The 20,518-nt window shown below is 33.9% G+C and overlaps 1 protein-coding gene and 1 pseudogene across 2 annotated transcripts; one reads left to right on the forward strand and one right to left on the reverse strand.

Moving 5' to 3' along the window:
* Positions 1–1,360: 1,360 nt before the first annotated feature.
* On the reverse strand, positions 1,361–10,080 carry RHD3 (Root hair defective 3 GTP-binding protein (RHD3)). The gene is made up of 23 exons (XM_048104205.2): positions 9,906–10,080; positions 8,953–9,102; positions 8,735–8,801; positions 8,550–8,652; positions 8,023–8,093; positions 7,800–7,863; positions 7,656–7,721; positions 7,474–7,521; positions 7,311–7,373; positions 7,155–7,211; positions 6,860–7,018; positions 6,710–6,778; positions 6,546–6,637; positions 5,473–5,551; positions 5,054–5,219; positions 4,611–4,735; positions 4,025–4,287; positions 3,829–3,925; positions 3,575–3,733; positions 2,970–3,074; positions 2,700–2,794; positions 2,481–2,577; positions 1,361–2,037 (listed from the first exon to the last, which is right to left on the reverse strand). Exons 1-23 carry the CDS (start codon positions 9,907–9,909, stop codon positions 1,789–1,791), a joined length of 2,448 nt encoding a protein of 815 aa, XP_047960162.1. The 5' UTR covers positions 9,910–10,080; the 3' UTR covers positions 1,361–1,788.
* Positions 10,081–16,680: 6,600 nt separating this feature from the next.
* LOC125188416 (putative disease resistance protein At4g27220) lies at positions 16,681–20,514 on the forward strand (annotated as a pseudogene). Its single transcript, XR_016130739.1, has 2 exons — positions 16,681–16,809; positions 17,031–20,514. The product of XR_016130739.1 is annotated as a putative disease resistance protein At4g27220 (transcript).
* The last annotated feature ends 4 nt before the right edge of the window (positions 20,515–20,518 follow it).

Raw genomic sequence — 20,518 nt, forward strand, 5'->3', positions numbered from 1 at the left:
ACTGTACTAGTGGAAGTAGATAATGCCAAAGAGCGTGGAATGTGAAGATTGCTCATGTGTTTAGGGAAAGTAATCAAGTTGCAGACTTTATGGCAAATTTGGGTGTGACCATGCAGCCTGGGCTAGTGGTGTTTGACGAGGCACCGAGTGAGACGATGAATTTGTTGCTGAATGACCGGATGGGGACTATCCACGGTCGTATGTGCCCAATGTAGGGGCGGTGTTTTAACCTTAGGGCGACGCCCTCTTCTTGTTATTATTAAAAAGAGTATGCCAAATAATTTCCATATAAAATGTTTTCTCTAAAAAACAGGGGAGATAAGTTAAAAAGAGTATATTTAAATATAATTATTAGTGAAAATATATCAAATATATGCGGCGCACTAAATAGGAGAGTATCAATTTTATATTTATATTATTTAAAGTTAATGAAATTAGAAAAAAAAATACTATTTCTTACGAGACTATATTTTTTGTGACCATCATTTATACAGTAATAATTTGGTCATATCATGATAAAAGTAACATTTTTCTTGAATTTCAAATAAAATATTAGTTTTTGAAATTTAGTTCCACTTTTTTGGTATGATTTGATTTTAAAAAATCAAACATAACAACAATAAACCAAATTAAATTTTCCACTTCTTTAATCATAGTTTATAATTTTTTCTTTTATTTGGTAATAAAATTTAGATTTTTTTTCCTAATTTTGATAAATATAATCTGTATTTCTATTTCTTATTATTGATTTTAATGACTTTCCATTTTAGACTATTAGTTGTTCTAACTAATGTTGAACAAAATCCCAATTACTAAGAGACAGTGAGATAGTTGATAATGATTCACACAAGATTGAAACTGATTAAAATTAATTAATGGTGATCTCGGATTACGAAAATTTATTGATGGTTTTGATTGGAATATTCTGTATTGTACTCATACGAGCTAACTATTGCGTTTAACATAAGATCATATATATTACATTTGTAATGTATTTTTATTAAAAAATATATATATGTAAATATTATTAACTCGTTCGACCCTACGATTTTTAATTCCTGAATCCGCCATTGGCGCCATGTAAGGCTGAACATGGCTGCTCAGTGGCACGGACGTGCTCTTATTTAAGAGCAGCGCCGTGCCAGCGACGACGGGTGTCCTTGCCGCTGGCAAGGACGGACATAGTGCCGCTGCGGATGCTCTATAATCGCAGTACCAACAAAAGAACATATATAGAGTTGAAACATAGAATTAGATCTAAATATTGACCAGAGACGGTCTTCCACAAGTTCTCTGTTCCTTTTGTTGATAAATTTCTAATATTCCAGAATTGGTTGATCAAACCCCACAAAACTAAACGTACCAAATCAGAAACTCAGTTTCATAAAACAGACCAAAAACATTATTCTTTCCAAACTTTGAGAATCAATCAGAAGAGCTGCACTGCTTCTTCATAACATACAAAATGGGCCATAAAATTTCCCAGTGCGATTCAATACATATTTAGATTTTTCACTTTCTAATGTTACAAAACTGAAGGTAAAGGAAAACGACCACAACCAAGGCCAGGCCAGTAAAAAAACTCGGTCCATGACCACGACAGACAGAAGCAAAGGTGACGAATGGATAAATATGAAATACAACTACGATACCCACATTCGAAAGTATCTTTCTCTTCGACCTCTCTGATTGTATCCTTTCTATGTCATAGATTCATCACGAAACCACAAGAGCGCCTTTCTAATTAGGAGCCGGTAATGCGAGGACAAAATGCAAATGAGAGTGAGCTTACTGTGGCTTTTTGCTGGATGAGGGACTCGAGTACTCTGTACCGTTTTCAGATGTAGTTATTTCAGAGGAAGCACTTGAAGACATTGCACTGTGATCGTTTGTGGTGCTTCGTAAGGTCATAGCTGGAGCGGTAGGGTTCTGCTGATGATCCGCATTAGCTGGTCTTTGGCCTTCCTCTGCCAGCTTTCTTAGGAGGTTCATAACGGTAGGGAGAAATTTGGTCGACAGTGATAGAATTCCAGGTAGCTGTAAGAATAGAAATGAAATAAAATAAACAAAATCAGGCATGGATTGAATTGTGTTAGTAAGTCATAAATTGTGCCTCAAAGCCTCAAACATGTTGGAGGAAATATTGGCGTGAACTTCTCCCACGATCCAAAGGAGAGAAACACAAGGGACAGCAGATGAGTTACGGAACATTTGATAGCAGAAATCCTAGTCGAGTACACTTGAATCATTGTATCCCAACTTGATCTATGCGATGATGTCTAATCCAAACAAAACTAGTTGTTTTATCCGGTATTTTTAACGATATTTGTGCTCCATCCATTATAAATTCTGACTTAGGACTTCCAGAGTTAATAAAGGACTAAATAGGAGTTGGATACCCTGAATTATATATTTCAGAATAAAACATGTGAAATTAAGGAAGCTTGTACTCTGAAAGAAAATTCAAAGAGTTCACTTACAGCTCCGTTTCGGAATTCACCAGAAATGTCTAACTGCACCCATAGGGCTTTTGTAAGCAGAAAAGCAACGAAAATGACACAGAGATACAATGGATTTCTGTCAAAGAAACATTAGCACCAGCAAAAATTAGTGTAAAGATTTAACTGTATGAACTGCTGCAAGGCTAATTCCAATGCCTCCCAGAGACAAGAAATCAGATCATAATTGAATAGTAGTACCTCAAAAGTGTCATAAATTCATTAAATCCCAAAACAACCATGGCTAAGATTGCCCATGGAGGTGGTAACCAGTTGTTATTTCGCCTGCTAGCCTCCTGAAAATATGAAAAATAAGAGAGCATAAGTGACTCTGCAGGACACACCTGGGAAATATAGAATCTTTTATTTGAACAAACGCAGAAGCTATAGTAAAACCTATATATATAATATAAAGTTTAATGACGCATGATACATCAAGATTATCCAAGGCATTAAGCATGCAAGTATTACCTGAGCAGTAATTGCTTGACTAACAGTATACTCGGTCTCCGCTGTGAATTGCCTCCACAAGCTTTTACACTGAACTGGAGATAATAGAGTTTTGGATGATGGAACCTGAAACACAGAAGTCAAAAACAGACCAAGTATCAGTGCCTGGGTGGATAACAACAGATCACTGAGCAACCACAGAATTGCTGAAATTAGATTATCATAGATTGGAGCAACAAAACTACCCCAATGAAAATATTATAAAGCGTGACTAAAACCAACAGGTAAAAAGTTTTAGACATTTGTAGCTATCTTATTCCTAGTTCTTAATCATGGAATTATTCTTGAATATATAAAAAAGTTATATAAAACGTTACAGCTAGGACAACTTGATGTAACATATCATTCTCATTAACAAGTGCGAACCCTCCGTCTTCGATTATCTAGAACGATTGCTCATACATCAAGTAGAACATTATACAAGCAAAAGATCAATAAAAAAGTTAAAAATTTCTTAAAGGAACAATTACTTTACCTAGAAGGTTACCCCAAATGGAAACCCAAATGACATCAATCAGATAATAAAGCATGAATGCATAATAATATTAAAAAGAAAATATATATACCTCATCCCAACTACTTGAAGCAAGAGGATCTGCTGAAATACCCCTACTGGCAGCAGCCCCGCTTTTGGGATCAACAAGAGCAAGGGACAACGTGTTTTCAATAGAATCAGCATCGTCATCCAAACGAACAGCAGCCATAACAGAAAGTAATTTCAAAGACTGGATCCAGAAACAAGAACAATTTAGCATGACAGTTAATATCTCATTACAGGAAACTAGTAATCCACCATAAAAAGTAGTTAAGAGCATCATACAGCAGAGCGAGCAGTTTTGGTGATTGCTCGAATATCTTCCTTCCCGGTCCAGACACGTGGCATTGAGTCAGAATCATGGCTAAATAACATTGTAAACCTGCCAGCAATAGTCTGATTAGTTCACATTGGTTAACAAGTATGAAAAAATATCCAGGACATGGCACCAGATTATAAATAAACAGAACACAGCTCTCACCTGTCTTTCATTCGGGTCAAAACCCTTCCAGCTTCTTCTTTTGCTTTAGCTTCTACTACTCCTCTTGCATAATCCTCCAACCTCACCAGCATTTTTTCCTTTGTTATATTATCTATTTCAAAAGCAGAAAGTGCACTAGAAAACCCATTAATGGCTACTTCCGTCTCACGGCGAAGAAGGTTTCTTATTGCTGGCCATGTGTCATCACTGGCTCCATCTAACAAAGCCTCAACAGGTGCAGCCAAAGCTTCGTTTAATTTTTTCTGCACATGGAAACTATCAGTGTGAGAAGCTAAAATGAAATCACACAAAATAAACACCCACCAAACTGTCTGGTCATTACAACATAAAGCCAATTGCTTAATTTCACGAACTAGCTATTTAGTGCTGGTGAGGATGCAGCTCTGATCACTCTGAACTTGATACCGATTCACAGTTATAAAGATATATGTTTTGCATAGTCTAAAATTGTATTCTTCTGTGGCATAAGTTGGAATAATATTTAAACTAGCGTTGAACAAGTCAACTATATGCATAGTCCTACTAAGACGATTCTACATAGACTGGACTAAGTAACATTGCACACCTCAAACAGGGTAGTAAGATCCGACAACTTGGTAGCGCGAACTGCATCAACATGAGCATCTATATCTCGCCTAAGCTTCTCTCTAACTTTAGAAGAGTCCCAATTTGTTTGACGGATCTGTGCATCTACAAATCATACAAGGTTAATCGAATCAAGATACTCCCAATCACGATATATTAAGGAACTCTTGACATTAAAGAATAGTTCATTATTAACGAGACAAAAATGTTCATCCAGAACAATCCTAGTGCTTTACTAAAAAAAACAAAATATCTACAAGTAGCCTTTAGCAGTAATTCTTATGTGCCCCTTCCAAGATGTTCTCATTTTATGAGAAAACGCAAAAGCAGGAAAAAATAAGTGAATGCTGTAATTCAGCGAAAAATTTCATACCCGTCCAAGTAAAACATCAGACATGGTATTTTATATGTATGGAACTGTACCTGCAGATGCTTCATCAAACTGTGTCATAAAGTAATCGGTGCAGTCACGAGCAGCCACAGCAAATCCTTTACCCTCATTCAAGGTATTATCAAGTGCTTCTTTGAATCTGTCCAAGGTCCCAGAGCAAATATGTTCCAACATGGACTGGTATGCTGGTTTGATGAGCTATTCATAAACAATTAAAAGACAAAGTAAAGAAACCGTCAATGAGAACAGAAGAGAAGTAAGGTACAACAACAGATTAACTGATGAGAGCAATCAAATGTGCAAACTGTTCATGACCTTAACCCCTAAACTCTTATATGGAAAAGTATCAATGCCAAGCTAATGAAAAGAGCTGAGGCAATGATAACTCCTGTTTATGTGAAGTGTAAACCAGATATGGGAGGTTAAAAAAAATGAAGCGAAGAACAATTACTTGCAAAAGCTTCTCTTCCAATTGTTTCCGCTTTGAAGATCTAACACCTTCATCAAAATAGGTAGCATCTGTATCATACCTATTAAAGCAAGAGTCAACACAGCATATAACTTAGCATATTAAACTTAACTGAGCCAATTTAAAAGTAACAAGAATTAATTGGTTTTCTGAAAACTTATTTCATCCAAATGCAGACAAAAAAGGTTATCACTGATAAACAAACCCATTTTCTCACTTTTGTTGATCAATACAAAAGTTTATCTTCGCAACCACAAAGTAAGCACTAGGCAAAGAATGAAACATGTAAAAAGGATACTACCTAGAATTTTTTTATTTCTTCAATCTTCACACAATAAAATACTTAGAAGAGATGTTCCCATAGTCAAAAACTGAAACTACGTAGCCAAATGGACGCAATATTATAAATTTTTCATGAAAAGGAAATGTTTTCCTTTAACATGAAATGTAGAATAAGCTGGAAGTACTGTAAGCTTGAGGAACAACATTCATATGTTTCACAGCTTATCTTAAAGCCTACAAGCTTCATAACACTCAGATCAGTCAGATGTGATGAAACATGAAAGTCCTCCATATTTCCCATAACCATATCCACTAACAATGTTATTGACTTCAAAACTCTTAAGTCACCAGATGATGAAGAGCATATATTTCCTCAATACCACTCGGCTCAAAGGCATTATTTCACAGTAATCAGTTATTGTGAATGTCATTCCGATTTGCCAATTACCAAATTCATCTACTGTGTGATCACTTCAATGCACTGCCATACCACTGTGAGGATCGTCTAAGGTTTCTTAAACACTATCACAATGGTCAAAGGCAATATTTTAAAAGGCATTTACCAACACCAGATTGTAACAAACTGTCCTTGCTCTGGGTAAAAGGTTTAACATTGCATCTCTTTTCTTCAGTATACTGTTTCATGGACAAACATTAAAATGCTCTAAAGAAACTTGTAAATTTCATCAATAGTGACGAAATGTGCATCATGGCATGCAAATATAATTATCATGGAATGGCTAGAAATATATGCAGACAGGCTGTTCACTTACTCCGATAAGCAGACATCAAGAATAGAGGTCAGCTTCTTCCCAAATCCAGGTACAGGGCTTGATTGTACAATCTCCTCTAATTGACGCCACGCCTTCATATTATAAGCCAAAATTAATCAAGTGCAAATCAGAGTACTACTCAATTACCTGTAATATATAAGTACCTCATTCTCAACAAAGGATGAAAACTTTTCATTTGCAATCTCATCACAGCGTACAGTGGCAACCATGACCTATGATCAGGCAACAAATTACATGAAAGAAATTGCATGAACAGTTCATTGTAGATTTTAAACGGATATGATGTTTCAAACCTTGTGAGCAGGCAGGTCCAGGTCCTTATTTTCCTTAATGACTTTCCATATCTGTTGTGCACTGAATGAAAATCCTGAAGCTGGCACCACACCACGCCTATCTCCAGCAAGCCCACCAGGTGCAATAGAATGGAAAAAACGTTGTCTAAGACTCGCCACCTTCAGAAAAAAAACATATAATTATTTTCTGTTCTTCATGTGAAAAAAACACCCATTCTTCCACATTCCTCATGAGCGAGCACAACCCTTTAATATAAAGCCAATACCTTGGAAGAATTCAAACAAGAACACAAACCTGTTCTTTAAATTGTTCTTCCTTCTCTTCATAACTAGAGAGAGCCACAACCTCAACCTGTCATTTAATTATTTGACAAAAAGAAGTCCATTAAGTTTTAAATTTTTTACACAATTACAAAGCAAGGTAAAAATTTATTAATCTGCAACATCTTACATTAAAAAATTCACTTAATGGGGTTTCCTTGTGAGCGTCTGGCTTAGGAACAGAATCCCATATCTTTCAAAAAGTAGGAAGATGAACGGAAGGAAGAATGTTAGTGACCAACTGCAATAAAACCTACAAGCGGTATAGGTACAAGCAACAGCATATCATGTACCTTCTGGACGTCTTCCCTTAAAATTGGCTCCAAGTTCTCCAATGGCGTCTATCACCATGCAAAGCAGACAAGAATGTTACAGCGTTTTCACAAATGATTTGACGGAACAAATGCACCATACATTTCAATAGTCTAAAAGAATCAAACAAGTCTCAAGTGATAAACTAGGAAAGAAAACATACCCTGGTTTTATCACGAATTACAAACATCAAAGTTGTCTTACGAGGACTGAATAATCTCATCATAACCTGATTATAGTAAAAGATAAATCAGAATATCTATTGGCATATTTCGTTAAAGTGTGCATGGATTACATTGATGGTCACCTGAAATACAGTTTTTAAAAGAGGTTTATTTGCAGCCTGTTCACGCCCAATATCATGACACCACCTGCATTATATTTTTTCCCTTAGCATCTCCAAATAGATACAACTAAAAGACTGTAACAACTAGATCAATTTTATTTAAATAATAGTAATAAGAACCCGTTACCCGTCAAAGCAAAAAAATTAAAATCAAGATCATCATTCATGCTATCAAGACTCTTACATATTTATGAGCACTATGTCAGAAACAGCAAGAGCAAAAAGAGCACTCTGCTTTTCAAATGCAGTGTCGTCCTGAGAAGGAGTAAAACAGTCAGAGAATTATAAGAGGAAGATGGTTAGAATTTAGCCCAAACAAACACAAACATATGTACATAAACCTAGAGTTAATAAACAATATTATCAAAACTGAAATGCCTGCATGCAATCAATAGGAAAATGCTTAGTAGGCTTGAAGAACATTTAGGGTGTGGATACACAATACATGTACCAGGATGCAAGATTATCTTCAAAAATCCAGATTTGCAATAATAGGAGAACAAGGTGTAGGTGAAGAGCTATCAGAAGCTTGCAAGAAAAACTGGGTTGCAACTTGACAAAAATTAGATAGCTCAGCAAAAATGAGATTGAGCATTAAATGACATGGATAAAATCTCTCAAGATCTCTAACAGTGCAGAAGATAAGCCGGTAAAACCAAACTAATGGATACATGTCACGACTCAAGTCAACAAGTAGAAATCCAATAGCACCTCTCCTCTTTCTCTTCCATCACTACCCTCTAAATCCATAACGAGAGTACAAGGCTCAATGCCAACACAATGTGCCATCCATATGCCCTTTGTGGTTTGTGACCTGAAAAGATTTAAATGTTCTCTTACATCTGAAATTCCATATAGAAAAGAAATTAGTTTAAGCTCAGTCAAGAGGTACATGCCTCCCCCTTAAAGCATCCATTTCTCTGAAATTCGTACCAAACAGGTGATTCAACAATGTACTCTTCCCTGCCAAATTTCATAAAGATCACAAAACACCCATTGACAAAGTCAGTAGATAATTTAGCATATATCAATTTCATAGTCAGTTTCATGCCTGCATGAAACTGAATAAACTATAGGAGTAATATAAAAGCATGGTTACTTGAAATCTACATACCGCTGCTCTGAGGGCCCATGATGGCTACAACAGCATAAGACAAGCCACACTCAGCAAGTTTAATTTCCTTCACAAAATTATCAACTCCAGCAACATTGAAAGTACCATCCCCTTCTATGAGGTGAGTTGAACAACAATGGTCTCTTTCATCTGTGAAGTAAATGAGCAGTTGCATTATGGAAAAAAGTCAAACAAAACTTCTGTAAATTCATTCACCATAAAACAATAATGAATTATCATTAGGTGAAAACATAACACACAAATAATCAGGCAAAAAATAAGAAAGATGATTAGAAATATAGCACAGAAATACATAAAACCACTAGAAAGCAGAACTACTAAGTTTCATGTGTTCCTATGAGGAACATGCAACTCGACTATATTCTTTCTCATCACCTATGTCGACAAGGTACAAATTCAATCCAAGAGAAACACATGGACTACATTAGTAGACCAGCTGAGAACTTCATCTCCAAATATAAAAAACAAATAATCCACATCAAATGGAAATTTTATCGACTAAATGACTATCCAGATCTTCGTAATTTTACACCATCTCTAATATTTCAGTTTCAACATTCACATCCACATCAAAACACCGCATGATACCGAAATTTAAATCAGACACGAGCTCCAACCACGATTATACCAAATGATATATTCCCCATCCAAAATCCAAATTATGAACTTCATGTCGCTCAAAAAACCAGCGCACCAAAAGCCTACTTATCGAAAATAGCCACCAAAACAACAAAACAGCAGACAATTTTGACCTACTTTCAATCGAAGTTGAAGAAACTGAAAATAAGCTAATCAACTAAATTACAAAATGAAATTTGCTATACTGGTACTCTAATCCCCAAGCAATCACTTTACAATTGATAGGAACAGATCAGTAGGATTGAAGATTCTGCTCTGCTCAAAACTTAACAGTAAATGGATCGGAAACCTACTCATATCGGCGAGCAATGAGGAGACTCCGATCAAGGCGATGGGTGGCCGGAGACGGCGAGATCGGGGAAATTGAGGAGAGAAGGGAAGTTGGAATTACAGTAGATATCTCAAATGGGGATTTAATCAGATTTTCTCAGTCTACAAAAAGTAAGATGACTGAATGAAGAAAAGAAAGAGAATATTAGAAGAATACTCATTAATCGGGATATTAGGATTACAATAATTTTCTAAATATAATTTACTGGAGTACAAACTAAATAAAATAAACTAAAGTATAATTTATTTTACATGTTTATTCCACAAAGTACTACTAAAGCATACGGAATGTAATTTCATTCTAATTTATATGAGTGTTTATTCCACAAAGTACTACTAAATCACACGGAATGTAATTTCATTCCACCAATAATTAATTTTTTAATTCATTTCGGCCTATTTTTATGTACAAAGTATTGTATGTCCGACTTCCAAATCATTTTAGTTTTACCATGATTATCATAACAAATCTCGGTAGACTAATTAACTTCTTTTTTTATGGAACGAAAATGAGGATATTTGTTTTGACCTAAAAACTTCTATTAGTACTAAATTATTGAATTCCCCCCCAAAGAATACATTTATTGTTATGGGTTAATTGTAATTTTCCTTGTTACTTGATAGGAAGTTATTGTGATTTTCCTTGTTATTGGATAAGATAATTAGGCCTCGTTTGATAATTATGTTTCACCATAAATCAATAATAAAAGTCAGTTTTCATCAAATTAGAACATTTGTTGATCAAGCTGAAAAATACAATAATCCTCCATTTTTACGAATATATATTGTTTTTTGGATATGATATATTGTAGTTTAATGGCTTAATTGATGGTCTATAAAATGGAGTAAATATTTTTGGAATCAATTCCCTTTTCATTAATTCCTTTACCTCTAAAATTTTACTCCCTATATCCGCCTATATGAAAATATTAGAATACGTGTCTCGAAGACAGAAGAGAAGTATTATTTTGCTTGTTTATCTTGAACTAGTGTTAGCCCACGTGCGATGCACGACATAATATTTTTTTATCATAAATGTTTAAATTGTTAATTGATTAATTAAAATATGAAAATATAACTATATAAAATTAAAAAAGAAAAAGAAAATTATACTACATAATAACAATCCAATAAATATATGCTCCTCGATTCATTTTACACCTAGAGACATAAAGTTAAACATATTTGAAATGGAATCAAGGCATACACAATTATTTGGACAACGACGAAGAGACTATATCAAGTGTTAGACACATTTAAAAATATGTTTAAAACAATCCTTCATATATCTCAACTAAAAATAATGCAAATCACACTTCTAACAAAATAATAAATCGATAACTCATAATATTCAAAACGTCAAAATTATGACCATAAAAAAATTCAAATGATAAATTACACAAAATATTACATTAATTGGTTGAATTAACACTATGAATAATATAGCCCTTTTGAATGTTGTAACGTTTATCTTTATTTATTGTACTTTTAAACGTGGCTTATTGAAATATGAAACATCTATACTATTTTTTATGCTACTTTACAATTCCCAATGCTGCAAATTTTCTTTTTGTTGTAACAACTAATTAGAATCAGTTACACAGTCCATTGCTAATTGAGAATTCATTTAGAGTTACACAGTCTATTGCTAATTAAGAATTCAGTTAGAGTTTTGTGCGGTAATGAACTTTTTGTATGACTAAATTAATAGTATTGAATTATATAAATTGTTTGATTGCTTATGTTATATTTAGGATAATCTTAATTTGAAATGCTTGGTTGATGGATCAAAATTTTCATTACAAATATTATAATAATTTTTGAATCACTTTTTTAACTATCCAATTAAATAAAATATTAACAAAAGTTAATTAATTATTCAGAATAAATAAATGACAAAAATATAAAAAGCATTTTAACAAAACAATCTCATTAATCTCACTCAGCAATTCATATCAATAATCTCATTAATGACCAATCAATTCTATAATTGATTGCTTATGTTATATTTAGGATAATCTTAATTTGAAATGCTTGGTTGATGGATCAAAAATTTCATTACAAATATTATAATAATTTTTGAATCACTTTTTTTAACTATCCAATTAAATAAAATATTAACAAAAGTTAATTAATTATTCAGAATAAATAAATGATAAAAATATAAAAAGCATTTTAACAAAATAATCTCATTAATCTCACTCAGCAATTCATATCAATAATCTCATTAATGACCAATCAATTCTATAATTGATTATGTTTATTATTTTGGTAATTTCGAAAATTTAGCTTTCCATGAGTGAATTTTGTTGTTGATTAATTTTAGCACTTTTAAAAATTATACTTTTTATTCATCTTTAAACTGATTACACATCTCATCACTTCATCTTAATTACCCAAAAAAACGTATTCCCCATGATTGTATGCTTTGAAAAAAAAAAAAAACAATTTCATATAATATAATAATATTTTAATATACATCTAATATTTGGTTAATTTTGGAAGTGGAATAATCTAATTCTTCCAATTGGTATATATTTACCCCAATGATATCAATATTATTAAGTGAAAATTAAAATATTATAAATGATGGTAGACTTTCCATGCTAATATTCAATTAGTTCCATGATTCCATCACTTAAGAATCAATCAACAATAAACCATTAATCAAAAAACAAAGAAAAAAATATATTTAATTAGGCTAAAGAATTCCCCTCTATCTTCTCTTATACATGCTCTAATACGTTTCTATTTATCTTCTCTCCCAACATTTTCTTTCCGCCTCCATTATTTGAATAACCTTCATCTTCTTTGGTAATCTTTTCTAGCACTTTCATTGTCATACGTTGGCGTCATTTTTTTCATCCAGTCAGTTTGCTTCCATTCGCTGGTAAGAACTCCAAACAAAAATCAATCACATATATTATATTGTAACTTTGTGTGAACACAAGAGTTCATGATATAAAATTATGCAAGAAGTCCACTATTGAAAATCACAATATTATAAAAATTCATGGACTATAAAATTTCACAAAATACTCACCAATTTTAAAATCAAATTCAGCAATTTGCATTCCATGTCATTTCTTCTTACTTTTATTGTTGGAATTTCGTTGAAAGAAGACGTCCTGTGAATGAGTATTTATAGAGACTTGTTTTATGTTGTATTTTATACTGCAATAATATCAATCAATTATGGTCAATTGACGTTTATTTTAACGTTCATTTCTCTATTAAAATTTCAAATCAAATGCACCAATAAATTATGTAACCGATTGTGGTGTGGTGGCAACATTAAATTGCTTTAATTTTGCATTATTATTTTCTAAATGCCCATAATTATTGAATATTTAAAATCTTATCCAAAATTTTTGATTATTCAAAATAATGGCCAAAACTCGCCTTTTATATATGTATAGATATGCAAAAGAGAATATTATTCGAATAATTAGCTCAAAGACAGAATAATTTAATTAATCAGCTCAATCAACGGACACACTGCGGTGCTACAATATGCAATATAATAGTATGAGCTGATAGAATTCAATATTTTCATGAATAAAATACACCATGTGTATAATGGCAAAATATAAATTAGAGACTGATTTGATTGCAAAATATAAATTCCAGATTGATTTGATGTCCGACCCCATATTTATTTTGGAAAATGTAACGGTGGCTATTAATTACTACTACTACTACTACATTTTATTGACAAAAACTAATTAATGATTATTTCTTAATTAAAATTTGTATAGTGTTTGTAGTATATTAAATTAGTTAGTTAACATAATTAATATAGGAGGGAAATGATGTTTCGGCGGAGGCGGCGGAGCACGGCACCGACTAGTGGCGCCCACTAAACCGACCATCTTTTTTCTCACAAAAAAGAAAATGCCACACTTTTTCATCTGCTAGCTAATGTCGCAGCCTCATATTGAAGGATCCAAGAGTAAGAATTTCATATTAAAAGTTTTTAGCATGTGACTTCAACCAACTCTGGTCGCTAATATAATACTCATCATATTGAAACTTCAATATTTTTCTAATATTTTATTTAAATTAATATATTTTTAAAAATAGAAGTAACATTTCACTTTAAACGAGAGGGGCGAATACTTATTTGTTACAGTATATTACTATATTTTTCTATTTTGAGCGTTTTATAACAGGAGAATTATTTTATTTTTTAATAAAAAATAACATATTTTTTTCATTTTTACTTTCTTCTCTCTTGCATTCTTATCTCTAATTTTTCCTCTCTCTATTTTATTATCTTTTTATTTAATACATTGCATACATTTTTAATCTCTGCGCCGTAAAAAAGTGTCTACACTACTATGGAACAGAGGAAGTATATGTATGCTATCGTCAGACCACAAAAATATAATTGTGAGATTAGAAATATTAAAAAAATAATATATATTATTTTTAAATATATTAATTAAAAGAAATTACATTCTAAGTAGAATTATTTTTTTTTATGTAAGATGGTTGATTCTTACATTTTTCAAGTATATTTCGGCTTTTTTTTCTACTTAAACTTTATTGGTTTTGAAAAATTATGTTCTTTTTTTAGGATGAGAAGTTAACATGAATAAATTTTATTTTGATAAATATAAAATAAAATACTATGAACACTAATCTATACATATAAAAAATTCCTAAAATCACTTTACAAAAGTAGCTGCCTGAAAATATTGTAGCCGCGGCTCTTCTTCTCTAGAATTTCCAATTTGTTCTTCTCATTCAATTCATTCTTTCACCTATCTTAAAAATGGTAATCGAGAGAGGTATAGAAAGATTGGATAGTCATTCTAATGTAAAGTGTAGAAAGTATATTTTTTTATATCTGAGATGCTCATCATCATAGTATTTATAGGAATTTTGAGACTCTTCAAGTACATCAATATGTATGTTTTGTGTCTCACATATGTGACATATGTGACATGAGATAGAATCCAAAATAGATTTGAATTTTAGTATAATACATATATTTGGTATAAGACACATTTTACCCTAAATAATTGACTATCAATAATTATTGTCACTTATCAATTAATTAAATAATCATGTTATATTTCTCCAAATAGAATATATATTAATATATGTGTGTGCCGTTAGATTGCATAGTCTTTTATGGAATGAATATTTCATTCCCCTGGCTATTAAGAAAGAAAACGTGTGCACATATTATTAGTATGATTTTATTAGATTTGATTGTGATCAATTATATACTTGATGAATAAGAAAAGTATATATTAATTATTTTAAATAGCCTATTTGATGAAAAAGGCTTTTAGGGTTTGATAATTAGGATTTGTCCTCTCTCTCTCTCTGCCTATATTTAAGTGTGGGTATCCCATTAAATCACAAACATTACAGAGAACACATAAACGAGGGAAAGAGAGAGAAACAAATCATTGGAGTTGGAGCTACGCTACTGTGCCAAAGAAAGTCCGAGGAAGTTCTCTCTGTGTTCCCCAATTGCTTCCGCTATGGATCTCCAAGGTATATTTCAATCCTATTATGTTTATGGTTTTACGTGAAATACATGATGTTCGAAGATCTTGCTTTATCTAACACAATAAATGAGGATTGGAACTCTACAATCATGAATACTCCATGTTCTAGGAACTCCAGCACAATAAGTATCGACGGTCATTTTATGGTTTGTCTTTTCAACAAAATTCTAATGAGGATTGGAATTCTACAATAATAAATATGTTCTAGGAACTCCAACACAATAAGTATGAGCGGCCATTTTATGATTTGTCTTTTCAACAACCTAATTCTCCTTTTGTTTCCATTTCTTTATCTATTATGTCAGTTTATTTTTCTCCACTCATTCGTTTTTCTTCAATAGAAGCATCGTGGTAAGGTTAAGGCGGTGTTGCAGTGGTATCGGAAGGCAGATTAATATAGATTCCGACGATATTCATGGACTCACGGTGGGATGATCGGCTGACCTGGGTCCATCGTTGGCTATCACAAATTCACAATTATGTGAGGAGGATGGACCTGAACAAATCCATGTTGTACATGCCCTTATCAATCAAAAGGGAGCATCACATCTCGATTCACATTGGATGTGACAGAATGCGAGCTTCGAGTCCACAAGGTGTAAAAACGAGTTAAACGGAAAGCTATCGATTACCAAGGTTGTTGAGTCGAACCACTCATGCCAACATGCTCAAGCAACCTGAAAATCGCGAGGTGAGATGAGAAGTTTTAAAAAATGATCTAGTAGTTCTCATCTAAAAATTGGTTTCCAATAAAAAAAATATAATCATGATAGAATCAGGATTTTCGACCACGAGTTTCACGTCACTGTATTTACCCTAAATCCACAACTTGTAATGGAGTTGACTTGCTTAAGTTATTTTGATAGGTTGAAGCGATCAAAATAGTCTATAGACGCATATTAATTGAATTAATAAACCAAGAAGTGTGAAATAGTTGTTGGCACTGACTTGGACACCTTGTGATATTATTGTAGTGATAAGTCAAAGTAGAGAGCTTTGATTAAATAAAACCCATCAATAATTACAAGAGGTTGGGGCAGAAGTACGAATAAGCTTGAAAATTTTAGTGTTTTACTAATGTTCCACTTGGTTTAAGGGATAATTTCCAAGAAAGTTTGTTGGTTAGTTAATAGACCCACATTGAATATCAAACATTTCTTTTCTTCCATCAATTTTCATTTACGCGCTCTTTGACATAAACATTTGGGGTGATGGAGATAATCCCATTTCCTTATTATCAATTCAGTGTTTAGCATTCCACACAATTCTCTGTTATTCATTCGGCTAATCATAATTACATCTACAACTCTACTAACTCTCAGCTTAGCCTTCCACTTATCAGGTATAATTTCTCATACTCTGCTATTTTTCTTTTGCAGTGTTTTTTCAAATTTTAACGCAAGGGTTCGAGAATGGAAATTTTTAATTTTTTTACATATAAAGTGCTCAGCATTTGAGTCCTATCTATGACCGGACTTCCAATTCAATCTTCTTTAAAGAAAAGAGCTTCAATGTTGAGAATGCTGCTGTAATTCTTTTGATATATTGTAATGTTGTACTCAGGAATTATATCTGTTGTGTTTGGATTTCTACATTTGATTGGAAATAGCATATTGGTCAGTATGTTTGAGCTGATTCTCAGAATGCTGGGGGAGTTCTTTTTGCCAAAGGCAGTGGAGCAATTGGCAGATAATGCACTGAACAATGCCAAGAATATAAACGATTTTGGGCTCATTTTGAAAACTCTGCACAAAATGTTGAAATCATTGAATGCTAGAGCATCTGATGTAGAGGAGGAGATTAAAAATGCAGAGGTCTCTGGTAGAAAAAAAAGGAAACGAGAAGTTGAGGAATGGTTAGGAGATGTCAAATGTTTTGAAAATGAAGTTGATGAGTTGGGGAGTCAAATAGAATCACCAGGACTTATTATGAGGTTGATGAATGGTGGACAAGCAGCAAAACTGATTGATGAAATTGATAAACTTGTTGAGCAAAGTCGGAATTTTGGGGAACTTGTACTTGATGTTTGTGGAACTAGGGGAGAGTCATTTTTGGCAAATGCTTTGGTTGGCAAAGCATTCAGTGAAAATTTGGAAGCAATTTTGAAACTTTTGGAGAGTAGACAAGTGTGGAGCATTGGTGTTTATGGTATGGGTGGTGTGGGCAAAACAACACTGGCAAAGCACATTCACAATCGACTCCTGCAACTATCTCAAGGGCGTGTGATTTGGGTTACAGTCTCTCGAGAATTTACTATCAAGAGCTTACAAGACAAGATAGCTCGTTTTTTAGGTTTAGACCTTTTGGATGAGGATAATGAAGACATAAGAGCAGCAAGACTGCATAGAGTTTTATCGCAGATGAGGAATTCAGTACTAATATTAGATGATGTCTGGGAAAATATTGATCTGCTAAAGCTGGGATGTCACGTATCTATGGAGTGCTGTAGGCTGATTATAACAACTCGCTCCTTAGAAGTGTGTCATCAAATCCGTTGTCACAAAGTACTTCTGGTGGAAAAACTGCCACAGGAGGAGGCATGGAGATTATTCAATCAAACACTTGGAAATGAGATCAAACTCACTTCTCAAGTAGAAGAAATTGCCAAATCTGTGGCAAAATTATGTGGTGGTTTGCCACTAGGAATCATTACAATGGCTGGAGGCATGAGGGGTAAGACGACAATTCATGCGTGGAAAAATGCTTTTGTAGAACTAAGGGATCGTGTCTCAGGGAAAGATGGCATGGGAGAGGATGATGTTTTCAGAATATTGAAATATAGTTTTGACCAGTTGCAAAAAAATTATCAGAGTAACGAGTTCAATACGCTTCAACGTTGTTTCTTGTATTGCTTGTTATATCCCGAAGACTACCAAATACACAGGGAAGATTTGGTTAGGAAGTTCATCTCAGAGGGGTTAGTGGATCAAAGAAAGAGTAGGAGAGCAAAAATTAACCAAGGCCACTGCATACTTGATAGATTAGTGAATGTGTGCTTATTGGAAAGTTGTGTTGGTTATGAATGTGTGAAGATGCACGATCTTGTAAGAGTTATGGCATTGAAGATTGTTGAGGGGGTATATATGGTAAGAGCAGGTGAAAAGTCTTTGATGGAAATCCCCGAACGAAGAAGAGTGGACAAAGGGTCTGGAGAAGGTGTCCTTAATGAAGAGCGGGATAAGGAGGATTGGAGATGGAATCTCTTTCGATTGTCCTAACCTCTCAACATTGCTTTTATGGGGGAATAGATTGGAGTTTATTGCGGATTCATTCTTTTCTAAAATGAAGGCGCTACACATTCTTGATTTGTGTGGATGTGAGATAAGGATGATACCAAACTCAATATGTGACATGAAAAGCCTCAAGGCCCTCATCCTTGAGAACTGTCACAGGCTTGAATATGTGCCATACCTGGGGAACCTGCAAGAACTAAAGGAGTTGAATCTATCAAAAACAGCCATAAGGGAAGTTCCTCGAGGAGTTGAGGAATTGCTCAATCTCAGATTCCTCTCAATGGATGCACCACAATTGAAGATTCTTCCAAGGAGATTGTTACTCAAACTTGTGCATCTTCAACACGTGTATTTTCCACTTGATATGCAAGTACCAGTGGAAGAAATTGAGAATCTGAAACAGTTGGAAGAGTTTGGTGGAGGAGTGAAAAATGTGGATGATTTTAATCATTTCGTTGCAACTCGGGTGTGTGATACCTTCTACTCAGCCGGAGTAGGATTACTCGATACTTGTCATTACAGGTTAATGCGAGATCTTGATTGTTGCAAAAATGAGTTTTTCTTGTTTGGATGGAACTTTAAAGCAGGGAAAATATTAGGCCAGCATATTGTATACCTAACAATTATGAAATGTAAAGGTCTGAGTGTCTGCTTTGTGGATGATTTGTCACAACTGAATAATCCCACATCCCTCGTGAGATTGCAAGTTGAAAGCTGTGGAAATGTAGAGTACATTTCAAGGAGTGGGGAAGAATTACTTTCTACACTAGAAGAACTATTTCTGGAGGATTTGAATAATTTGAAGGGTTTGGTACTGATTTGGGAAATAGGAGCTGCACCTACACAACCTGCTCTATTTTCCTTTCTTAGATTGCTAAAAATTGGAAAATGTAACAAGATGAGAAAAGTGGGGTTGCCAGGGTTGGGAGTTCCCAACCTTGAAGAAATAACAATTTTCAGGTGTGGTGAAATAGAAGAGATATTCGAAGATGAAGGAGGAGGTCCCCTCAGCCTCCCCAAATTAAAGCAGTTGAATTTATATGAGCTACCAAAACTGAAGAGTGTTTGCAAGGAAACAATGATTTGCAAGTCCATGGAAATCATGGAGATTTTCAAGTGCCCAAGAATAAGAAAGAAGCTGCCTGTGGAGGTTCTTCCACCCATAAAGATATTTGTTGAGAGAGAATGGTGGCAGTCATTGGAGTGGAACAACTCCCACCTCCCTCAACTCCTGCATCCCTTCCTTCATTTCCAACGTTGGACTTAGAGTATGAAATATAAATCATGTAAGACCATGGATACGTTGCAGGTTTCACTAATCTTTTCTAATACTTTTTCATGTATCAGAAAGAGGGTAGTGTTGGTCTACAAGAGGTTTCTAGGTTGTCTTTGTTTTCTCGTTAAAATCTGCGGTGCAGGAGAGTGAGACCAAGGTGGAACGCCTACCTCTTGAAACGATGAATAGTAATCAACTCTTTGTTGATCATGCTCTTCCTCTTCCTCTGTGGCAACGATCATGATCCAGACTTAAGTGCACTGCAAGCTAGGATCAATTGGAAAGCAAAGATGAAGAAGCTCATGAAGGAAGCAGTCTGCCTTGTTTGTGCAGTGAAGACTCCCTTGAACTCCCTTGAAGTGGTGGAGGGCTTTCTTGAATACTCCCTTGAACTCTTCCTATTTTATCATTTAACATTTTCCATTCCATTTTTTGCCTGCGCTCTCTAAGCAGCATGCATGATTATTTTCTCATTAAGTATTAAATGAATTGTTAGCTGAGATGTGAATTGGTTGATTTGGTTTACTAATTCCTTTGCTCGA

The sequence above is a fragment of the Salvia hispanica genome, chromosome 5 (genome assembly GCF_029641045.1).
Source record: "Salvia hispanica isolate PSC_SH4W2 chromosome 5, Shi_PSC_v1, whole genome shotgun sequence".
Lineage (NCBI taxonomy): Eukaryota > Viridiplantae > Streptophyta > Magnoliopsida > Lamiales > Lamiaceae > Salvia > Salvia hispanica.